The following is a 21,953-nucleotide window of genomic DNA, read 5'->3' as shown; positions in this document are numbered from 1 at the left end:
TAGTATATATACCTTTTTCTTAAGTGATAGATTTGCCTGAAAGTGTCTCCTGCTGTTCATTACTAGCTCTTGCATTTAAATGACAATGTAAATTCTTAGCATAATCATCACCAAACACAAAAAATACCATACTACCTGAGAACACCAATGAGAGGTTTGCATTATGAGAGCAGTGTCTCAGACCTTAAAGCAATGACTGTCTACTAAGTATTACCTGGAACTCTGAAACAATTAAAAACTTCCTAATTTAAAAGCTTGCTCTTTAGAAAATAATCCAGATTCTTTTTCTGATCTGTATTAATTGTCTACCTACATTTTTTACATAATGAATCTATCATATGTATCTATTTCAACAGATTATACAAAAATGCTGTTTCATAAGTAATACACTGATAAGTATGTTTGTTATTAGAATAACTATTATATTGTTGGTGCTTACATATATACATATTAGTACACCTTATTAGCTAATATTATTGTTACTTATTTTGCAGACCATTTTTATATACTAGATCAAATGACTTGATAATCTTATTTAGACTGATAAGTAGCTTAATTAATAAAACACTATGCAGCATTTGCAATGAAGTAAAAGTTCTGCTCTGGGAAATGTAATAGCAAACGCAAAATGAGAACTCTACAATAGTTTGCACTGTTCCTTCCTGCCACAAAACCCACATATTGACTCAATGATTTCTTTTCTTTCTGACTTGTAGTTACCTCTCTGAAAGATGAGACATTTTTTAACTACACACATGCTTAACTTCATCAGGCAAGAAACAGAATAGTTCAGGCATGCATTTGCAGATAGAACCAAACTTCTCATTTAAAAAAAAAAAATTAACAAAGCCATTTAATTTCCCATTCAGAACAAAAAGATTTTTCTGCACCACTCTGCTTCACTTGTCCATATTCACCAGAAAATGAAAGTCATAATGGTATAATTTTTTAAAACAAATATCTCTTATAACTAGGACAAAAAGGAGATAATCAGCTTTTACTAAACAATATTAATCCTAGCAATAAAAATGAACTGAAAATACTTGATTATAAAGAAAAGCAACATCAATAAATTGTAAACTTGTATGTGTCTCAGTCCTGGGAGATTTTTTGCTGATGAAAAGTTAGGGTACTAGCTGTATTTAAAATATTGCAGAAGCTGTCCTGAACTTTCCAATTGAGTGAATCACGATTCAACAGGAAAAATACTCAAGCAAAAGAATGCAGCAAGTTGGAGTTGGTTGTCTCAGTTTTTCATAGGTCTCAACTGCTGCTTTGCATTCTGGTCAAAAAAAAAAATCACTAATCAGTCTACATTTATTGGTTGCTGTTTTTAGCATGTAAATACAAGAGCCTTAGCAACACTGAGCTTTCAAAAGCTGCGTGCTGCCTGACTTAAAATGTTTAGCCTTTTCACTGAATACTGAGTGGCTACGAATAGATCAATATTAAAACAGTCTATATCTCCTCACTAAAATGTAAAAGTATAAACATAAATCATATTAGAATATAGAAATAATCTTTAAATGAACACTCCACCTAGGACCCCACTACAGAGAAGAAATTATGGAGGATTCCTACTGCTATCCCACTGTTTATTCTGGGATTAATGATGAAGCATACACAGACTAAGGAAACTACATAATGTTAAGAAAAGTAGATATAAAAAGAAACAATCCTAATAACACACACGATTTTTTTTTAATAACACAAATAAAATAGCACAAATAAATTAAAAGGCTTTTAAGAATACTAACTCCCATGACATGGTAAATACTCTCAGCCTCTCTGAAGGAAATGAGAGCAGAGCACTACACAGCCTTTGCCAGAATGATCCAGAGTAACACAACTTCTCAGTTCTAGAAAAATAGTAATAAAGAATAATGACATTGCAGTAGAAACTTCAGATTTCCATACCAGACTCTCACACTTACGATGTGTCAAACGTGCCAGCTACGAGGAAATATTATTTAAAATCTGGTACGTTAAGTAAGCAAAATGCATCCCTACATGGCAATTCAGAATCTGTTTCTTCAGATAATATAGCCTGGCATAACTTTATCAGTTTCTGTGCAACTACAACAGATTACAAAAAGTGATGGGCAAACAAGATGTTAATGGATTGGCAAATTCTTAAGCCTACATATGGGAAAAGCAAGAGAGAAAAATATCAACAGATTTTTAGAATTAAGATCTCTTGAATTTTTTCTCTTTACTAACATCAATAAAACCCCCAATATATCTAAAAAACTAAAAATATTGTTCAGTGAATAATAAAGAAAGAGATCTTCAAATCACAAAAATTAGATTATTGATATTTGACTTCAAATCTTTTGAATGGAGATTGAAATGCCTTACAAAGTACCTGTTACTCTTCTCTTCCAGCCTGAACTCCTTGGCCATGATGAATTTATGCCAAGCTCTCTCATCTGGTTACTAAAAGATACAGTATGGACACATAAAATTATTACCATAATGCAATTCTCAAAATGCTGGTTTCTTCACATACACTCAGCATATTAATAACTAATTGGAAAAGATTTTGTTATTTTACTATTTTACTACTGCTCATTAAAAGTGACATATAAATACAACTTCCCCCAGTACCAATTACAGAAAGCTCCTTCAGAAATACTGACATATTCACACCACAAGAGGTCACCATTATGGAACACAAAACCTAAAGCATTTCCATTCGTACAATAAAACTGAAAGATGAACCAAACTAAATTCAGGAAGAGTCAGTTTTTATTTTATCATCAGTTTCACTAACTGAATATAAAATCAAATAGTTTAAAACTGTAACTTCATCCATTCACAAGGACAGGATTATTTTTCTGACAGAATAAACATTTTAAAAATAAATTATTTAATTAAAAGGTTTAGTAACCTTTAAAGAATATATTAGAATTTCCAAGTCTGCCAGTAAATTATTGCTAACTGCATAGCGGTCACTAGTTCTGTTAGTACAAGAAACAGGTACGTTGCCATTTCTTTGTAAAACAATAGTAAGTAATGCTGTAATTCCTGCTGATTTTATTGTCAGTCTTTCTTTGGCCAGAGGAAACTACTACACACACCTGTAATAAGTCTATTTATTCTGTTTGCCTATTTACACACTTGAGCAGCACTGATCTAAAAGCAATATAGAAGATGTAGATTCTCTGCTGTTAAACTGGAGTCTTTCCTCTTTTAAATTCCGTACTAAAGACAAAGGTCTTAATTAGTGTTTTCTATTCTTAATGTATCTGTAATTTAACCATTCTTATTCCATTTAAAGTTCATGTCCCAATACAACCTAATCTCCTGAATTTCCTTCTAAAGATGACAGTAGTGTGTTAGCAATGTGATTTTGATTTTTTTTTTAACCAGTTAATTTAGTTACTACAAGGTTTAAAGCTAAACTGTTGTTTAAGCAGTTTGCTGGATTGGCGCCTAAATCCTGTCTGTCAGTCCAGACAGAAGATGTAAGTCATCCTATCAACAGATGGAGACAGAATAAAAGACAAAGCTCTTGCAAGATCAGTTCCCTACAAAAGGGACTGGCTAGCTCACTGTGATCAGTCAAAAATTCCCAAGCAATCACATTACAGAGGAACAGTTGCTTCATTATGGCAAACAGTGAATAATGCTTGCTTTTTACAGCACGTGGATTTAAGTGCTCCAAAACCAAAATGCTTACACAAACTATCTTGAAATTATTTCAGCTCATATACAGCAACTTCTACTCCTCTGAGGAGGCAATGCTTTAAAAAATAATAATAATTTTTAAAAAAGACAAGAGCTTGCATTTCTACTCTAAAATTGTCTGACACCTCTAAGAAAGATGAGTTTTACAGCACACATTAAATACAGTTCAGTGCCTTGAGAGAAACTAAAATTTGATTCCATTTATGTGAATACCTTGTCCTATAAATTTAAGAAGTTTCAGAAATGTTTCTACAAGTTTCAGCCACCCCTGAAATCAAGACTATAACTTGAAAGGTCACTGGGTAAGCAGGAGAACAAATTCAGCATGATGATACCACATGCCCGTATGAATATGGATGTTTGAGTTTGCTTTCCTCAGAAGAAGAGTTTTGTAACTATATCCCATTTGTGCTTCTCCCCTGAAAACGTAACCCCCACAGTGAATCCAAGAAACCACAACAAAGACAATCCTATGAGTTTTGTTGGAAGGAAAAGTAGATTAATAGAAAAAGACACCGAAGCAAAGGATGTAGTAACTTACTAGATAGAAACACCATATATGCGAGATGTAGATGACAACTGCACAAAAAAAAAAAAAGTTTGGTTGGAACCTGTTGTTTCTTAAAAGCCAATATCAACCAGTTTAGAGACTTAAATGAGTAGGAAAGCAGACAGCTTTACTGCTGGTATTCTGTGCTTTTGGGAAACATCCTTGTAAATTACTGGTATTGTCATTATTTTTAGAAAAAAGAATACACTGAATACGTATATAAATGATAACGACTGGTGGGTAGGCTTATCTTCAGGCAGTATGAACAATTTACAAATTTTGTGAGAGATTATAAAATCACTTTATATATCTTCACCATTCTGCCTTCATTTTAGTTACAGAGACTTTCGCTTCATTATCTTTACATATCTTTAAATTTTTTTACTGAAACTTAAGCATCTTGTTAAGAACAATGCAGTTAAAATGTAATCAACCTATTCTAAAAACTAAGTTGCCTACTATTGAAGGGAACTGGCTTCAGAGTGGTTGCCTAGGAAACAAAGTCAATTGGCAGAAATCTGATCATCTGATAAGGGGCTCATCAAGACATTAACTGACAGAGGCTCTGATGATTTACAGAAGAAAAGGAACTTGGCAACTGGATCATCTCTATCCTTCTCATGTAAAAGAAATCATAGTTTCTTCTATGAAGAACACTGCTTTCTTGAATGTCCACAGAGCGTGAGGAATTCCAAGAGGCAAGTGAGCCAGCACTGCAGTAGTGTGGTGACCTTGGACAGATGCCAGGTGCCCAATCACAGTGCTCTACTACTCCCCTCCTCAGTAGGACCAAGGGAGAAAACAAGATGGAGAAAAACTTCTAAGTCAAGATAAAAGCAGTTTAATAAAGCAAAAGGAAAGAAAACAGATTTATTCTCAACTTCCCACCAGCATGCAATGTCCAGTCATTTCCAAGGAAGAAGGGCTTGAGAACATGTAGTGGTTGCTCTGGAGGACAAACCTCATAAGCATGGGTGCCCGCACTCCTCCCTTCTCTTAGCTTTTATTGCTGAGCAGACATCACACAACGTAAGAATATCCTTTTGGTCAGTTTGGGCCAGCTGTCCTGGTTATGTCCCCTGCAAAGGTCTTGCTCACCCCTAGTGGTGGTGCCTACTGGTGAGGGGTGAATGTGGAGAGACAGCACTACGCTGGTGGAGCACTGCTCAGCTGTAGCCAAAATGCTGGTGTGTTTTCAACACCTTCTAGCTATCAGTGCAAAGCACAGCACGATGAGGGCTGCTCCAGGGAAAAATGACTCCATCTCAGCCAGCCCCAATACATGTTCAGTATTTTTCCCTGGTGAAAGAATGGATAATTAAATGAAAGCAGCATTTACTGTGTGTTTAGACATTTACTTGTTTGTTCTTGCCATGAGCCTCTTGTTAATGCAAACTCTCACCTTCAACAGGATTCCAGGGAAAACTACATTTCCACGAACTACATCCCAGAGGCAAAGAACTGAACTAGTAATCTCCGAAGAAGCTGCACGCAACAAAGGTTCGAATCACAAATGTGAATGTAAGATTCCAATGGAGGAATAGTGTTTTGGGCTCCTTCCTCATACTGAGCCTTACACATCTGAGAATCTGGCTACCTCTTTACTTGTAGAACAATCTGGTAATGGGTCTGCATTTTGGGTCACACTGTTCCTCAGATTTAGACCCTTAGCTTTGTCCCTGCTACAGTTTTGGCCCCAGAAAGGTGGTACTTTCCTTGACAAATGCCTGGGCACAGGGCACAGACAAGCAGAGGTAGGGACATTCCCAGATAGTACTTTGTGTGTGGGAGGGAGGGAATTAAAAATATTTTAACTGTATTAATATAACCCATGACACAGCAGTTGACCACTAAGCCAGTGACTAACTCCTTTGTTTAATTTTTTATCAATTATTACTACAGATATATCCCTGGTGCCCCCGATTATTTAGTTACCATCTAAGAGAGACACATGGCCTAATACTAACAGATTAATGCTTCTCTGCATAGTTGTCTCTATCAAACACCTGTGGTTAATGAGGTAGCAAAGCTTAACTAGAACAGAGAACATGATAATCTTTCTGAATTGTCCAACTTCAGAAAGGCATTCCCTCTCCACACTACCCTCTCTCCTCATGGTAAGATTCCTGTAACACCTTACATATCCTTACAGCTTTGGGAGGCAAAGTTAGATAACATGGAAGTGGGAGAAGAGCAGAGAAACACAGTAACTGAGATAGTGCAATACAGGATGAAGAATATACGTGTTTGTTTTCAGAGCGAAGAGCAGGAATAACAGGGAATGAACAAAAGACAAGGACAGCAGGGATGGAAAAGGTCATAAGCCCCACATTATCTGCTTCTGCAAGTGCCAAGGCCTCACACAACTTCGCTTGTCCAGAGATTATGAGGGTCTTCTTTTGCACCCATGTAAACTGAATCTGTGGACTCTCTCTTGAAGCAGAGATGGGAACCAGGAGTATTTCATGTAAACTGGAATCTCAACAAACTCTTAAAAAGGCAAAGAGCTACTAACATGCACACTGTGCATCACGCCCTGAGTAAGTGCTCTGAAAAAGACACAGAGGAGACATTATGTGGTGTCTGGAAACAGATTTCTTTTCCATTTTTAAACAAGGAAAAGACAATGGATTGCCAGCTTTGTGATCCAGAATATAACATGATTCTGCAGAGCACCCTTAGCTTTGTGAGTGTAATTTGTTGGCAAATGTTCTACGACTGCTTAAGGCAACTTCTTTGGGGCAGGGGGTGGTTGAATATATTAGATCCACGAAACTGGTTTCCATTGACAGAAAAAGAAGGCATAATATCTGAGGACTTTCTGACAACTGACTAACAAAACACCATTTTCTTTCACTCAGGTCCACGCAACACTTACCAAACAGTTGGAAATCTAATCATTAGCAACATTTTAACCAGAAAAGGTACCTTGGAAGATACTTGGAAAGACATACAGCACATTGCCTTCTGAAGGCATCACCTGCATAAACTACAAGAGCATCGACATTTACAGAACCCATATTTACATATAGTTAATAAAAATATGAAACAGATCATGCTTTAATTAGTCCAAAAGCTTGTCTTCAACTTTACAGTGTATCAGAAGAAGACATGTAACTGGTAAGTATAGACACTCACAGAAAAACCTCTTCAGAATCTCCTTCCTGCTAAGAAGCCTTAGTCTGTGCTGCGATCACATGAAGGATCACCCACGCGCTCTCGATAAAACATTGGCCTCACTGCTAAGTAGCATGTTCTAAAGTAAAGTAATATTTAGTTGGGGGGGTGGGATTCTGTTTATTTTAAATAAATTTCTAAGGTACTTGAGTTCATTGCCTCTCAATTTGTTTCTTTGATGCCCTTTTTATTCAGTCAGAAAACTAATTATGAGCGCACAATTTCTAACCATCTATATCAGCAGAACCTTTTCTATACCTGTGGAACCACAATTCTTATCTTCTAAGTTCCTTCCTCGTAAGGAAATTTAGGCTGCAGATAGTTTCATTGTTTATCCTTAGAGCTCTTTTATTTATTTGTATTATTTTAGTAAGGTAAACAAACCCAGTCCTACTTAATCTAAAAGTACACTAGCCATTTATGTAATGAAACTATACAGAAGTCATAATAGGTCATGCTGAAAGTCCACTTTGCTCAGCATCCTCTGACAGTGACCAAAAAGGTTCTCAGATGCCTGCAGCAAACTGAGGGTGCTGTTGGGGTGCCTTGCCTACAGTTCTCCTTCAGTTTCTGCCTTCATGTTTTTCACCCTGATGCATTCCCCATCCTCCTTTCTCTTTTCTTCCATTTTCCCTCCAAAGTCACTCAATTTGTCCCCAATGTATTTTCCTTCATTCCACTCCCTTCAGCCCCCCAAAACTTTCTTCTTCTAGTTTATTTAAAATCCAAATATGTGACTCAAATTTTTATAAATTTATTTGGGATCCTTGATATATCAATGTTTTCAGGTCTGCAAAAGTCTATATAGCAATTTATAACTTTTCATAAAGCTCTGAAAAAATTCTAGGCACTAGGCAGTAAGGCAGTAAGTAAAAGATGCAGACTGTTTATACATAAATACAAGCACTGAACATCTGATTTTACAAACATACGTTGTGTGCATTGGAATGCCAGACATGATGCATCTACACCCAAAAATCAAGACATTTTACTAAGTGTTAAGAGGAACAGATTTATAGAAATGCTAAGCAGATCCTGGCGGCCTATTTAGGCAAGACAGATGTATGAAAAGGACTACTAGGCACAAAGGTGTTCTTTCAGACTAGATCAGAGTTCAGTCCCCCTGACTGCGGATAATCCTTAAACAGACATGCCATTTAGAAAGACTGTTCTTTGATATGTTACTCACATGTATATTCAGAGTGTGACTGCATCTACGCTGTAATCTGGGTTTATTTTTGTTGCTGGAGGTATCCAGGATGGCATGTCTTCTATTGACAAGGATCATTTGGCTACTTAAACAGTCAGGTACTTTCCATTCAACCGAAGATTTACGAATTCTATATGGACTACAAAGGAAAAGCTGCAAGGAGGTTGTGAAAGTATATACAACCAATAAAGCTTTAAAAAGAACAGTCAGTTGTGGGTAAATACATTTCCCAGTTCTGAGTGCTTGCCATGGAGGAGAAAAGCGAGCTCTTCTCACACAGTCAGTGACAGTGCCACAACGCACCCTCCCTTCAGATATCATATACATTGATAAGACCTCTGATGAGCCTTCTCTTCTCCAGCTAAACAGTCCCAGCTCTCTCAGCCCTTCTTCATACAAAGGATTCCCTTCATATCTTAGTAGCTGGATTCTCTCCAGCTGTTTCATATCTCTATCACACTAGGGAGCCCAGAACTGGCCCCAGAAGTCCAAGTGTGGCGGAGGTTTTCATGGCGTGCATGAACAGGGTGCTAGGTAATCTCATGTAGGCTCTTTTCCACAAAAGATTGCACCAGATAATCTTTTGAGGTCTTTCCCAACATTCAGTTGTTTCTTAAATTAGTGGTCCAAACAGCAAGTGGAACTGAAGCAGAAATAGAGAAAGATTAGTCAGAAGTAGATTACCTTCCTGTTTCCCTGTCTTTATGAGAAATCCAGAAATTTGTCAATACATAGAAGAAAAAGACAAATCCTGATAAAAAAGTCTGGAGAATCAGCTAAATCACACAACAAACTCATATCCACACCATGTCATTAATTTCAAAAAATCATCCAGAGCAGAAAAGAATGGGTGTTCCCTTTAGGAAAGAAATTCTCTTCTCTGTAGGAATCCCTTTCTTCGAAGAGAAAATTAATGTATATTTTGGGCACAGATGTGAAGGTAGTTTAAGCAATCAAACAGAAGTAATTTCCAGTGGTTCCCTCCAGCCCACCCTATTCTATGAATCTATGATTCACTGCTTCTATCATTTTCTATTGAAATATTCCAAAACTCTAAAAAGCACAAGAAAGAGAAGGTAGTGTCATGGAAGCTGTTGATGAATACATGTCAAGGATACTGCCAAATAGGTATTTATAAGGAGAGCAATGGTGAGAGAAAACAGGGTACAGTGTATCTTCTTTACAGCAACTGCTAAACCTTTTGTAGCTATTTACAGAAATCACTTATTAAAAGAAGCGTAGAACGGGTCACTCGGGAGTGAACTCTTTGCCACGAAACTTTTCCTTACTGAAGGTATCTATGTTTCTAAGGAGTCCTGGAATGACATTATAAGCCTTCAGAGTTCTGAGAAATTGGAGTAGGAAAAAACCAAACATCTTTTCTCACCAGGGAAACTGTTGCTCTTCATCAGCAAATCTGCCATCACTGTTGACACTTCTGTTAAAATATATGAATGCAGAAAACATTTTAGAAGTTTCATTTCTATAGCAATCACAATAGATGGCAAGGCACAGAGGCTGGAAGAAGATGTAAACAAAACTTAGTCTCTTTGTGATTGTCAGAAATTGTTCCTTGCTTTCCTGAGGCAACATGTCAATATATTCAATCTGCTTCAATTAATATACCTATTCTATTACAACTAGATGGTTATTTGCAAAACAGAATTGCAAACAAAATGACAAATAACTTTTTGCTTTAAAAAGTCCTTTTTGCTTTTTCCCCCCCCCAGCACCTCTATGAAACAGTAGTGATTTCATTAGCACTGCTCATTCTTTTCTTCAGTCCTTGGGACAACGAAAGAACATGAGATGGAAAATGAGCAAGTCTCTTGCTGGAATAAAATACTTCCCTTCTGTTCTCTTTGAAATAAATGTGATAGCATTAATGGCAGGGATCTGCCACGCTATTTTGGCATGCTCTACTGTTTCATCATTACCAGGAAACCAGCTTTATTAGAAAAGCTATTTTGGTACATATATAGGAACTGTGGGGAAAGGGGAGTAAGGAGTCTCGCACACCTTCTCCTATAAGAAGTGTACTATTTCTACAATCCTCTTGCTTAATTCCAGCAAGGATTTTAAATCACTGGGATACAGAATGGAGGCTGACACAACTGCTTCATATTGAGAATGTCAGGACTCTAGGTAATAAAAGATTTCACATTCCTTTAAGCCTTCATCCTATTACTCCCAAATACAATGTACTTTAAATAGAAAATATCTTGAAACTTCATACAAGATGCCTTAAGTATTTACGACGCAGAACCAGATGCAATCTAATCCTAGCAATCATCTAGTACCTCTAAGCAGGTTCTACTGAGACAGAATGCCAAAACTGAAATGAGCCCTCTATGGTTCTGCAGCCTTTTATATACAACTACTATGAAGACCAAACTCAATAAACTATATTTGTGTTATGTTTGTGGTAACGTGCAACTGCCCTTTCAGATGAAGAATGACATCTCTGAACTCAGACAAGGACACAGATCAAGGTCTGCCTGACTGGTGTAGTATGATACTCAAATACTGGACCAATGTGTTCATTGGTTTAAATCTTAGCAATGAGTTAGAATGTATAAGAGCACCTGAGATTATCTACAGCCTTTCCATCATATGACAGTATGAACTGCTTAGGCTGATATAGATGAGGGATCTTTTGTCCTCTGCTGAAGGGAAAGCATTTTGTATTATTTTTGAGCACATTGCAGCTTTGCAGGTATGTCTGGTACTCCAAGCTGTAAGAGCACCTAAATGGTGTCAGGCACCATTGCTTAGGCAGAGCATTTGCAAAAACCATCTCTCATTTAAGTACACAGAAAGCCTGCACAATCCACAGGAGAGGTAAAAATGGACCATTCAAAAACACAGATCTTGCATGCAACACAGAATGATGGAGGAATATTATATCACTGTTCTATTTTGGAGAAAACTAGTCAGAACAATATTGGAAAACAAATTTTTTGTATTATTCTAAGGCCAGTCATTTGAGATCTAATTTAAGTGATGCATGAGATTCATGATTGCAAAAAGCACCAGTAACAAAAACCCAAAAATCAAAAACTTGCAGAGCTCTCAAGCTTATAAAGAGAAACATAATTTTGAACAGACTAATGAACAGACTAACAGCATGTCTAATGGGTTAACTGTTCAATTATACCTGCAAGTTTTAAAATTATGACTCAGAAGGAAGTTCACTCTTTCCAATTAATAAAAGTATCAACTAACCTCTTTCTTATTAGAGACACTTGGATACCATCAACTGAAACAGCAACGCAAACTGAAAGCAGGACTGAAAACAGCAGGATGCACATTCCACAAAAGGAACTACCCATTTCAACTGCAACACTAAAGTATTTCCCACCACACCTTTACTAAATAAAACTCAAACTATAGTAATTTATGTACTACGATAATCCATACAGTCTTTATCTGAGAAGTTATTGGATCACTGATTTTAATGGGAGAAAATTATTTTGCACTGAAGCACTCTTCTTGGTACTTTCCTTTCTTTCACCTACATATTTCATCGCTAGGCTTATTTTCTCATTCTCCCTCCCTCCATACTCCTGAAGTTTTTTCTTTGCTAACAAAAGTCTTCAGTCTTTCAGATTCTTTTTCTAAAATTCTGCTTACAGTTTAATATAGAACAGTGTGCTATGATAGCTCTGCTGTGTATCATTTGCCATAACAGCCTCAATGGACAATGTTATTTAGTGCTATCATCCAGTTAGTAAATTAAAGGTCTTTCATTTCATATAATTAAGAATATAATCTTTAATATGAAAGATGTTTAAGAATATCCAAGAAAGTAGCTTTTTCCTGAACATACAGACATGCTAGAAAGCAGATATCTACTGGCAAATATTTATTTGTAAGAGTGAACGAGTGTTTATAAGGATGTGTTCTTGAAAATAAAGTGGGTTTCGTTCTTTGTTGTTGAGATTGACAGATCTGACAAGGTTATTAGCACAAAATGGTTGTTCATCCAACTACTAAAGCAGCAAATGATACACCTACTGAGCAGAGTGCCAGGGGACTATTTCTCCCTCACCAAGAATTCAAGTTGGAATCAAAAGAAAAACAAATTACTTAATTGTGAATTAAAGAAAGGATATAACAATGTAGGTTCAGTAGAAATAGACTGCATGAACATAAATCTCATTAATTTCTTACACCTGTTCAGTCATCTAAAAAAAAAAAAGAAAAAAATAACTAAAAACTCTAAGTCAGAAAAAATTCTGCCCCTACTGCCAATGAATCTGTTTTTGGTGTTTGATCACGTATTTCCCCAGTACAAGAACTGAAAAGGGCTCTACTCATTTGCTGAGCTAAGGGAAAAATGTATAGCATCTTAAAAGAGGACTGAACTGTAAAAGTAAGCACACTGAACTTACACTTGAATATTCCACATGCAATGATTAGAAGACTTAGTTTTGAAATGTTAATAATCAAACGAAATAGAAGTTGTTTCATATCAAATTTCTACCAACATTTTTTTTAAAGTTAGTCTTTTGAGTGCAGAAATTTTCTAAGAGAAAAAAAGGTAAATTTTTGTAATAATCTAAATGTATTTTCATTTTAAAGATTATATAGTGTTACCTTCAAATTCCATCAGTTTTGAACATTTTGATACTTGCATAATTGAGTATTTAGGAAGAGGGTTGTGTGGAAGATACGTATTACCATACTTGACCAATACTGACCTTTCTCCCCTCAGCTGAAGTGAAAATTTTCCTGACGTCCCTTCCATGAAGTCTTCGCTCTCCAATCTGCTGATATGCTCATTACAAGTTAATTGCCTACTTTTATCATTAACTGGTGTGTACAACCTTTGCTCTGCTAAGTAGTTATTCTTACTTCTGCCAAGATTATTCATCATCATAGCTGGTTCCTCAGAATCTAGCTTCTCTTTGTCTGAAATAGTCAAAAAGAATACATTTTGTAGGAGGGTCCTTACACAATACGCACACGCAACAGAGCTCAAAATTAATTACTGTTTGTCGTGTTACATTATCAAAATTTGCTTGCATCAATTTAAAAGGTAAGAAAGCTTATTAAGAGTAAAGTAATCAATGTCTTCTTAAGAGCAGCATTTCTTAAAGTCTTTCAGTTTGGGGTTTTAACATTTAAATACTTCATCCTTTTTTATTTCCTTTTTACAGATAAGTGGATTGCACCTTGTGAAAAACAGTGACTGTATTTCAGGATCTGAATATTATGAAGGAACTCAAGAAGATAACAGTTAATCTAGTACCTTGGTATGTACACATGGTAAGAATCTCCACAAAAAACACATAAACATTTGCACGATCCCCAAAGGGGAGAAGAGACCAACTCAGGCTATAACTACATTAGGTTCTCAACTTCTTCAACTACTAATGAAGGCTAATGGATTAAACTACATATTATTACAAATGAGCCTTCATTAAAGACAGAGTCCCAGTACATTTCATTATGAGCTAACATGCAGGAAGCCAAGATGCCTCTCTCATCTGCAAGAAAATTACTTCTAAATGCCACATTTAGCGACCTTTATTAAAACTCCACTAAAAAAACTCTTAATAACAAATATGATGTAGTTGGAGGCCTGTCAAGACATATCATTTTTTTTTATTTCTTCTTTTATGCTCAATAATCCACCAGGGAATCTCCTTAGATGAATGGCATCTCATTATCTCCTTAAACGTGTCACCATTTAATGTTAATTTTACTCATTGAAAAAAACTTTCAGTAAAATTCCACTACTTGTAAACCTATAGGAAAAAGAGGCACCTGAGTAGCTTTCAACCCACTTTCAGAGGCAAAGGCCAGCACCAGTTTTGCAAACCACAGTTTCAAAACTGCCTTAAACCTGTTTTAATATTTTCAAAATTTACACTGAAAGGACCTTTAATATAATAATTCATGTAATTAAAACATTAAAACCCATCATGCAGTTATTTTTCTAGCAAATAATAATACATATCAAAACATTCTTACTCTGATCCGGAAGAAACACTTTAGCAGAAAATAAATTTCCCAGAGAAGTTGTTCTACATAAGCATGCCTGAGCACTGCTGACTTTTCTAACCTCTGCAGCCTCAGCAGCAGGTTTTGGAAGGAAAAAAGAAGAATCTTCATCTTTTGCAGAAGTGATTAGTATTGGTTTCTGTGACAAAGATAAAGAAGATTTTTAAATAAAAGCACAGATAATTTCATTTTCATACAAGCAAAAATTTAAAAAAAATAGAAACCCACAGGATTTATAGCAAAGGGCTGAGTTCAGAATAGTACAGATATTACATAGGTTTGCTCATTAAGAAATTTTCATCTCCAGAATCTAATGATATCACTCCACCAAACAACCAGATGTCTATACCATTATCACCACAGAAAGCCATTAAAAGCTTACACTCAGGGTGCAGAGAACAAAAACTAGCTGCAGTAGAAAAACATAGAATTATTTGTTCCTTGTAAAGGCTCATTTAATTACATCTGCAACATGCTTGTTTATCAAAGAAAATGTGTCAAAGAGTTGTGCTAACAAATGTAGAGCTCCATAGTCTTATATATATATATATATTATATATATCCCCATAGTCTTATATCTATTGGTAAAACAAAAAAGGCAGGGTTTGCATTGGTCAATAGTTTTCTCTATTTTTTTCCACTCTCACACACGAAATAAATGAAAATTTAACACCAATACTTAAATACAACTGTAGACGTATTTAATCCAAATAGAACTATGGTCAGAATTTTTCAACGGGATTCATATAAATATATTCCCCTATCAAAATTACTTGGATTTCTTGGATTTTTTTCCCCTTAATTTCCAAAAGAATGCTATATTTACATTACTGCCTTGAAGAAGCAATGTATACAGCAAGCATACTTTACTGATTTATCATCTCCGTTCTCTCAGGTAGTAAACAAATGATCATGACTTAAACTTGTATTTAAAGATCAAATATAAAAAAAATTAATTTAAAAGAACAGATACATTTGTGAACTAAAAACAATTTGCAATTTTCCCAAAGGGTGAAAAGGTGTTCCCCAAGCACCTCTGTTTAGAAATAAACTACAATCATTACATTTTATGGAAGCGTAAGTAAAGCTGAAAGCACAACCACATAGTTACTTTCAAATTACTGATCACAAAGACAGAGAATAGATGAGATTGGAAGGGATCTCTGGATGTCCAATCCCTGTGATCCGAGTCTGGGCCACCTAAACTCAGGACCATGCCCAAGAAGCTTTGGAAGGTCCTCTGGGTAACCTGTGCCAGGGCTTCGACAACCTCGCAGCCAGAAAAATGTTTCCTGAAGTCGCAGTTTGTGCCCACCGCCTCTGGTCGTGTTATGGAAAAGAATCTCTGACCCCACTCTCTTACCACCTGCCCTTCAGGATAATATCCTCTCTGGTCTTCTCCAGCCTGAATGTTCCCATGTCTGTCCCTTCATCACCTCTGCAACCCTCCATCAGACTCTCTCCACTAGCTCTATGTCCTCCTTACACAAGGGAGCTTAAAGCTGAGTACAGCGCCCCAGGTGTGGCCTTACCAGTATTGAATAGAGGAGAAGGATCATTTCCCTCAACCTGCTGGCAACACTCCTCCTAATGCAGCCACAGATACCGTCAGCCTCCTTCTCAATGGCAAAGGCATGTTGTTGGCTCATGTTGATGCTCATGAACATTTTCTATTTTAGTAAACTTACACAAGAAAGCTGACTCAAGTATCTGTCTTCTGATTCTTGTTAATGTCACTTAGAATTATAATGCAACACAGCAGTATTTAAACAGTTTAAATTATTTTCAGGTTTCTTTTGGGGAAAAAATGACAAAACTGACTTTATAAGTCTCAGACTAAAATTGCAACAGGCCTCCATTTCCCCTCAACATCTTTAAATCATACCTTCTCCTAACACTACCGAGACACATATTTATGTCAGTACTGTGTGAGTTATTTCCAGAGTACTCACATGATCCAGTGGACTAAGACGAACACCAGACACTGGTCTTGATTCAGCCAAATCAAAACTGGATGCATGAAGACTAACAAAGAAATGAAACATGATATGAATAAAGCAGACCCAGTGTTTTGTGATCAGTTCTTTTAATTTTACATTTCATCCCTTTGCCAATGAATATGGGGAAAAGAAGGAAGAAAGAGTGACAGACTACTTCACACTATCCCTCTTCTTCCCTGAATGCTATTCAGCTTTGATATCTGGGAATCCAGCACAATAAGGAAGAAGAATTACAAGATCACCTGCACACCTGCCATGATACAGTTTATTTTATACATCCATAACAACTCTCTAATGCAAGCCTAAGTTCATACACAAACCCAACCGCCCAAGCTACTTCACACAAGCTGCTGAACATTGCAGGGCAGAAAATCCAGGCTTGTGCAGGCATGAACATGCTCCTTCCCACACCAAGAAGCAGCACAGAGAGAACAAGTGTGGATGTCAGCCAGAGGGACCTCATTACCAGATTACCAGGCTCTTGCCTTCTCTAAGGGCACAACCCTATGCACTAAGGAATATTGTATAAATTGAGTTCCTGAAGTCATGCTGCCATGAAAACAGCATGGACACTGACTAGCTTATATGGTCAAACACATTTCAGCATTCTTTCTGGCATGCCTGGCACCTGACACTACAAATACAGCTCATATCTCCTCCCTGCAGTCACTACTGAACTGGTACATAAGGAGAGCTAAAAAATTTTTGGCAAAGTGGTTGAAAATAGCTCACTATATAATTTCTTTCTCTAGACAGATCTATTGAGCTCTGTGAATTTTAGTGCATAACAAAACTCCACACAGAAATAATTTTGAAGTAGCATAAATTCTGGTTGAAAATGAGCACTTCAAACTTCAAGACTTACATTTTTACATTTAAAAGATCTGAGAATGCTCTGAAAAAAAGATCTAGCATACAGGTTATGTGGAAACAAGCAAGCTTTCACATGTCCTTGGAAAAAAAGATGGAAACTATCTCAATTAAAAGCATTCAACTTTGAATTTTAGAAAAAGGTAAATAACAGATCATTTTCTCATATTATTCTCCACAGAGAAAACTAGTGTAATGACTGCCTCTGGTAGCTCTAATCCACAGGAACTTCCTGGACATATAGATTAACACCAACAGTAAGGATCATTAGAAGATGGCAAAGGATGTGATTAGGAATACAGATTAACACGGGGAAAATAATCACCGGAAACATAATTACAGAATCAAATCTCTTGCTGCTAATGGATATTTGAAAAAATCTTAAAGCCACAGTACCTAAAAACTGAAGCGGGTCTACTTTGAGGACCTCGCGAGAATCCAGATCCAAAAAGCCTCCTTTGACCATCTGTAGGTGTAAATGGTCTTTGAGTTCCTACAGCTCGCAGAACATTTCTGGCTTCATTTATAATCTCAGAACTGGTCTTCTGCTTTGCCACTGAAAGCCAGTAGAATGGTTCTGCCTTTTTTGTATTTTCAGTCTTTGAAGCTTGCATTCCTCTGCAAAGTAATGCACAGGAAGAAAACTGGATAATACACGTGAAAAGCACAAAGTCTTATGCTCATTTAAGCCACAAACTATTAATTCATCACTGGTTATGCTACCACAATGTGGTTAAAAAGGACATCATAACTAAATCCTACGCAGTGCTGAACTAGTGCAGAATAAGGCTCATTGATACTGCATTTCCCTCTCTGTTCCCCAGTTCTGTAGGAAAATACTGAAGAGCAGAAAGCATCTGACATGGAGGACCCTTAGTTTTTTACAGGGAGCTAAAATACACCACTGTGTTTCATGGGCCAAACGTGATCCTTCCCAGTACCATAGAAAATCTGTTTCTTGACACTTGATTACTGAGGAGACATTACAGTCAAAACAGGAATTCAATAATATGCTGTAAAGAGACAAGTTTTTTTCCAGCTTAGGAAAAACCCAACCTTACCAAGGGCAGCTTCCTAATACGTCAACGAGACATTATTATCAGTAACTGAAGCACAGTTATCAGCAATTGATAAGCAGAGACAAAGAAGAACAAGCAATCAATTTTCTTCCTCTGAAAGAAATTATTCCTCAACCCACCCTCAAGCACATGCAAAGAAGGGTAACACTTATGTAACATAAGCTGTCAACTCAAACTTCCAATCATTGTTCTGTCCTGCTGCATCTTCTGGCAAATGCAGTGGCCAGCGAAAGATTTGCTCCAAAATCTCTCAAGCCCCACAAACCCAATCACTTATTACGGTGCAGTTCTCTGTAGATATCATCCTTGTCATTTTACAGCAAACTTATCCTGAGTCTTAAACCATCCAAAATTCCTCTTCTGCTTTTCAAACTTACCTAAAAAGAAAAACATGTTTCTGCACTGTGACTCAGACCATCTGGTAACTTCTATTCTCTCACATAGTTTATGACAATGAACTGACAGTAGATCAGACACCATCATCTTGGTTATTTCTAAACTACGGAGTAACAAAAATCTTATTTCTTTAATTTCTCATTTCAATTCTTCTTGGTTTGCATTTTTACTTTTCCAACTGCTTCTTCTTCGACAGCCTCTACATTCTGGCACAGTGTCTTTCACTGATACATACCCAAACCCTTTAAGAAGAACTACCCAACATAAAATTGGATATTAAGGAGAAGTGCACCAACCTCTTTCACTAAATGACGGGTAATTAAAAAAAAAAACAGGAACAGATTAGAAACCTGAGACTGTCAGTTTTTTCAAGATTTCTGATTACCATTAATATATTACATATCCTCACTGTGACTGAATTTGGTTCTCTATGCTCCCTACTCTCCCCTCTATTACAATGTGATTCAAAAAAAGTAAGGAATTCCACTGCATCAGCATGTTTGAAGAAGTTATCCAGTAAAGACCTCACTAGAAAGGGAAGGTAGCTTATCATTCCCTATTTTCCCAGCTACTGGGAGTCAAGATTTTGACCTTGGGTGGAAGGTCTTCTGTGTAAGCCATATGTCTGATACTGTTATTATCCAGCATACATGGAAACAACTGCTGTGAATACAAATCAGAAATGTGAATTAATTCACATTAATTCACATTTCTTATTTTCTGATCTATGTATTTCGGTTCACCTTGCTAAATTTTTAAATAAATCCTCTCACGTAATCTAATCTATTACGTTCGATCTCTGAAGGACACAGTTTTCTTTAGTTCTTAAAATGGGTTCTGTCCTCTGACACTGAAATGTGTATTTTATGGGATTTATGTATATGTTCTTCACAGTTAAACTAAGAAGCAACCTGAAAGATATGATGTGTTTCTGTGGAACAGGAGTTATCTCCAATAGAATAACAGGACCACAGAACCAGAAGCTGGAATTGATCCACAAGGTTTTGTTACTTCTACTGGAAACTGCAAATTTTCTATCACACAGGTACATCTATTTGCCATGGTTGAGACCACACTTTCATTATAATAACTTTCTCTTGATGCTTTCACATCTTACCTGTTTCTTTTAAACTGGCAAAGGAACTTTTCTACTAAAAGCTTAATTAGTGAAGTCCTATTATTTTAGCAGTTAGCCACCCTTCCAATCCATTATAAAACAACACTCAGACGGTTACCATCACAGGGGGAACTTGACTTCATTTGAATGCTTGACCGAGCTCACTGCTGCACTGCTGATTCAGAGGAGAGGGAGAGCACAGCCTTTCCCTGCAGCAGGAGCAGGGAGGCTGGCAGAGGGCAGCAAGGGAGGAGGTGTCCCAGAGGGACACCAGTTAGCAGAACCCAGCACTCGGCACTGGCCTAAGGAGCATGTCAACCTGCATAAGGCAGAGCTGTACATGCTCAGATTTGGGGTGGTGGTACGGTACCAACAAGCTTTCTGATGATAAGCCTCCTGGTGATAAACACACCAGAAGCTTTCTTGGCTTTGATGATCATAAGGTACCTGAATCATTCAACTGCAGCACCAAAGACTCATTTAAAATAAGTTGCAACAGCATGCAACAAGCAGAAGGTGGATGTATAGGATAAAGAGGAAGCACAAGAGTGGAAGAGAAATGACTGCACTAGCTGCCCAGCACACAATCTGCTTTTACCCTTGCTTTATATAAGACTAGTTCTGCCTGGTTCTGTATTTATTTGTAAGGATTTCTATTTTTTTCTGTGAGCTCTGTGCACTTTTAAAAATAAAGTATCTTAGCTGCAAAGAAATAATTCCAATTATTAGTGCTTCTCTCTGAAAATCCAGTAGCGTACCTATTTTGCTCCCCAATCCCAGCAAGAGACAGACAAGAGGGAGTGCTGGAGTGTCAATGGGGACCCCACAACTGGCGCAAACAGATCTTGACCTCCACTGCTGCCACCACTTCCCAAGTAGCCTTTAACTTGCACAGGTGCAGATCTCTCCTCTGACTCTCCACTGGAAAGCAGATTATCACAGCAGTGTCTGGAAAGTCATACTTGGGCTCTTGTCTTTTTCCCCCAGTTGTTTACTCTAGAGGTCTGGTCTTTGCTGTACAGGAAGATCTGAAAGCAGCAGATAATGGTGTAGGATCAGAGAACCCCGAATTAGTCCTAGCGATGCCCAGAATCAAGACAGCTGTACCCTCACAGCACTTAAATCAATCAAGATGAGAGAAGGGCAGCTGACTACATCAGGTGCCATACTGGCTCTGCCATCCTCTCTCCCAACTCAAAACCAGCCTCGTTCAATTGATAGGATGCAGAGTGGGTATCCTTGCAAACACAAAGTACACTGAGGAGAAGCCCCGTACTCAAGTGGTGAAGACTCTGCTGACACCTGAATCCATGTTCTGTCTGCCCTAGGAAATCTCCAGAATAGTTAGCACACAAGCATTTAGGTTTAGTAAGAATACGCAAATAATAGCTATTACTAGACATGATTTTAAACACCAGCAATTTAAACACCAGCAACTTACCAATCACAACTGATACACTTTCAGCTTGGTGAAATTCTGAAGCAGAGAAATCACTACCGAAAAGAAACAAAAACAAAGTTAAGCAGGATGAAGTCTGCAACCCTCAGCAGAGCGAGGTTTCCAGTACAGCCACGAGACATGTCCAAGAGGAACTCCCCAAATAAGTAGCACCTGTGGAGTAAAAGCTGATCCAGCCCAAACCTGCAAACAAGCCTCTCCTGGGAACGGGGCACTGCCAGCTGCCAGGAAACGGCACGGGGCTTCTCCCTCTCCGTCCGCTTTTCCAACGCCTCCCGCCCAACTTTCACATACTATTCTCAATTGGAAGGGACCCACAAGGATCACCGAGTCCAGCTCTCAAGAGAATGTCCCACAGGGGATCGAATGGCCCATACGGAGATCGAACCCACAATG

The 21,953-nt window shown here is 37.4% G+C and overlaps 1 protein-coding gene across 10 annotated transcripts in view; it reads right to left on the bottom strand.

Annotated features, from left to right (window-relative positions):
- Nucleotides 1-21,953, bottom strand: part of ARMC2 (armadillo repeat containing 2) — a 73,072-nt gene that overhangs the window by 50,386 nt on the left and 733 nt on the right. For 6 of the 10 annotated variants that reach the window (XM_027895610.1, XM_027895534.1, XM_027895560.1 and 3 more), the window contains exons 2-8: nt 21,540-21,592; nt 18,963-19,079; nt 17,903-18,134; nt 16,589-16,661; nt 14,607-14,775; nt 13,331-13,541; nt 2,366-2,436 (exon numbers count right to left, since the gene is read on the bottom strand). In XM_027895610.1, the coding sequence (XP_027751411.1) occupies nt 2,366-2,436; nt 13,331-13,541; nt 14,607-14,775; nt 16,589-16,661; nt 17,903-18,134; nt 18,963-19,068 (862 nt within the window). In that variant the 5' untranslated portion in view covers nt 19,069-19,079; nt 21,540-21,592. Of the gene's footprint in view, nt 1-2,365; nt 2,437-13,330; nt 13,542-14,606; nt 14,776-16,588; nt 16,662-17,902; nt 18,151-18,962; nt 19,080-21,539; nt 21,593-21,953 lie in introns of those variants that run through there. The other 4 variants (XM_027895574.1, XM_027895582.1, XM_027895601.1 and 1 more) reach the window with 3 other exon arrangements.

Source organism: Empidonax traillii, unplaced genomic scaffold, assembly GCF_003031625.1.
Source record: "Empidonax traillii isolate 1590-97213 ecotype Southwest subspecies unplaced genomic scaffold, ASM303162v1 scaffold16:size2589160, whole genome shotgun sequence".
NCBI lineage: Eukaryota > Metazoa > Chordata > Aves > Passeriformes > Tyrannidae > Empidonax > Empidonax traillii.
The sequence above is the reverse complement of the archived record's forward strand: the minus strand, read 5'-3'. Positions and strand labels throughout refer to the sequence as shown.